The sequence below is a fragment of the Prenolepis imparis genome, unplaced genomic scaffold, assembly GCF_030444845.1.
Source record: "Prenolepis imparis isolate NDT839.2.m4 unplaced genomic scaffold, iyPreImpa1.0 SCAF_3, whole genome shotgun sequence".
Classification (NCBI taxonomy): domain Eukaryota; kingdom Metazoa; phylum Arthropoda; class Insecta; order Hymenoptera; family Formicidae; genus Prenolepis; species Prenolepis imparis.
This window is the reverse complement of record NW_028141161.1, coordinates 5433934-5436014: the sequence shown is the minus strand read 5'-3', so window position 1 is coordinate 5436014 and position 2081 is coordinate 5433934. Positions and strand designations below refer to the sequence as shown.

Here is a 2081-nt window from a genome sequence, read left to right as displayed (position 1 = left end):
CTGTGTGGTTTTTTTTTAAGTTTCGTCCATCCACGCGTCTACCCACGCATTCACCCACGCGCATACGCATTTATGGGCCGAATTTTCACGAAATTGGTACCAAAATTTCGCAAATCTGTCGGAGATGTCTACTAGGTGTTTTTTTTATAAGTTTTATCCCACCCACGCATCCACCCACGCTCGCGCGCATTTATGGACCGATTTGCACGAAATCGGTACCAAAATTTTGCAAATTTATCGGAAAAGGTTGCTATGTATTTTTTTTAAGTTTCGTCCATCCACGCGTCCACCCACGCATCCACCCACGCGCATACGCATTTATGAGCCGATTTTCACGAAATTGGTACCAAAATTTCGCAAATCTGTCGGAGATGACTAATTAAAAAAAAAAATTTTTTTTAAATATAGATGTAGCTTAGTTTTCTTATAAAAGAATTTTTTAACTGCTTTCTACAAAAATGTGTTTAGAATGTTACAAAACATTGAAAAATGGAATTAAAGAAAAATGTGTGTTTATATACAATTATTAAGATATATTCATACACAATTATTAAGATATCTTTAAAGTTACGGAAGTTAAATCTCATAAAACACCTTTCATGAAAATTTTTTATCGCAGATTACTTTTCGAATGAGTTATAAAATTTTTTTATACATACATAGATACATAGATACAAATACAAATAGCGTTAAAAAATTACACCTTATGGGTAATAATAGTTTATATTTTTTGATGTGAGTTATTTAATAAATGACTATATAAATAAGTTGCTGTTTTCAGATGTTAAATGTCATTCGTGAAATAAATAGAATGGTTAAAAAAGAAATTCCTAACGAAGAAAAATATCCAGACCTTAATGAAAAAGTTTTGAAACACATGATTCACGGTCCATGTGGAGATCCCTCGAGGAGATATCCTTGCACTGGGGACGATGGAAAATGTTCAAAAGGTTTTCCAAAAGAATTTTGTGATGAAACTAATGCTAATGTAAATAGATATCCTATGTATCAACGTAGGAATATTGGAAAAAAATACATGATTAGAAATAAAGAGGTTGATAATCGATGGGTGGTGCCATATTCACCATATTTAATAATGAAATATAATCGACACATCAATTTAGAAATATGTTCATCAGTGAAGAGCGTAAAATATCTATATAAATATATTCATAAAGGATTTGATTGTGCTGCAATTGAAGTGCAAGCACGAGATGGTACAAGATTCATTAAAATAGATGAAGTTAACTCATTCCTAGATGCAAGATATGTTAGTGCTCCAGAAGCAATGTGGAGACTTAACGGATACGATCTGTTCATGAAGTCTCACACAGTAATAAGATTGGCAGTTCATTTGCCTAATCGCCAAATGATTTATTTCCGAGCAGGAAATGAAGAACAAGCTGCTTAAAGAGAGCTCAATCGAGATACTACGTTGACTGCATGGTTCAAACTGAATCAATCTGATGAAAATGCAATGCATTTTCTTTATACAGATATTCCTTATCACTATGTTTATGACAAGAAAGTAACTAAGTGGAAGCCACGCAAAAAAGGTAGTGAGAAAATAATTTCAAGACTATACACAGTGAGCATAAAAGATAATGAAAGATTTTATCTACGTCTCCTTCTCCTACATGTGACTGGAGCTAAATGTTTTGAAGATTTAAGAACTGTAAACGGAGTTATTTATGAAACATTTAAGGATGCAGCAATTGCAAAGAATTTAATAGAAGATGACGATCTATGGGCAAAAACGTTAGAGGAAGAAACAGAATCAAAAATGCCTGTACAAATTCGAGAGCTATTTGCCTATATTTGCATATTTGGAAATCCAACAGATGTACTAACTCTTTGGAATAAATACAAAGATCAAATGATTGAAGACTTTGTAAACAACAATGTTGTCGACCCTGAAAATATGGCTTTAAATCATATACAAGAAATTCTGAAAAATAATGGAAGTAGCTGTGAAAACTTTAAATTGCCAGATCCAACTCCAATGAATATTTACGTCACAGAGTATAATGTGGATGAAGAAAAAATACGTGGTGATTATTTATTATCGACACTAAATATTG

General features: G+C 32.4%; 1 protein-coding gene across 1 annotated transcript; it reads left to right on the top strand.

The window, feature by feature from the left end:
- Positions 1–811: 811 nt before the first annotated feature.
- LOC145934314 (uncharacterized) lies at positions 812–1411 on the top strand. The gene is made up of 2 exons (XM_083034680.1): positions 812–1013; positions 1179–1411. Exons 1-2 carry the CDS (start codon positions 812–814, stop codon positions 1409–1411), a joined length of 435 nt encoding a protein of 144 aa, XP_082890806.1.
- The last annotated feature ends 670 nt before the right edge of the window (positions 1412–2081 follow it).

Coding starts and splice junctions, on each gene's coding strand:
- LOC145934314 (XM_083034680.1), top strand. CDS start 812: ATGGTTAAAAAAGAAATTCCTAACGAAGAAAAATATCCAGACCTTAAT. Junction 1,014..1,178: donor TAGATATCCTATGTATCAAC/GTAGGAATATTG, acceptor ATATTCATAAAG/GATTTGATTGTGCTGCAATT.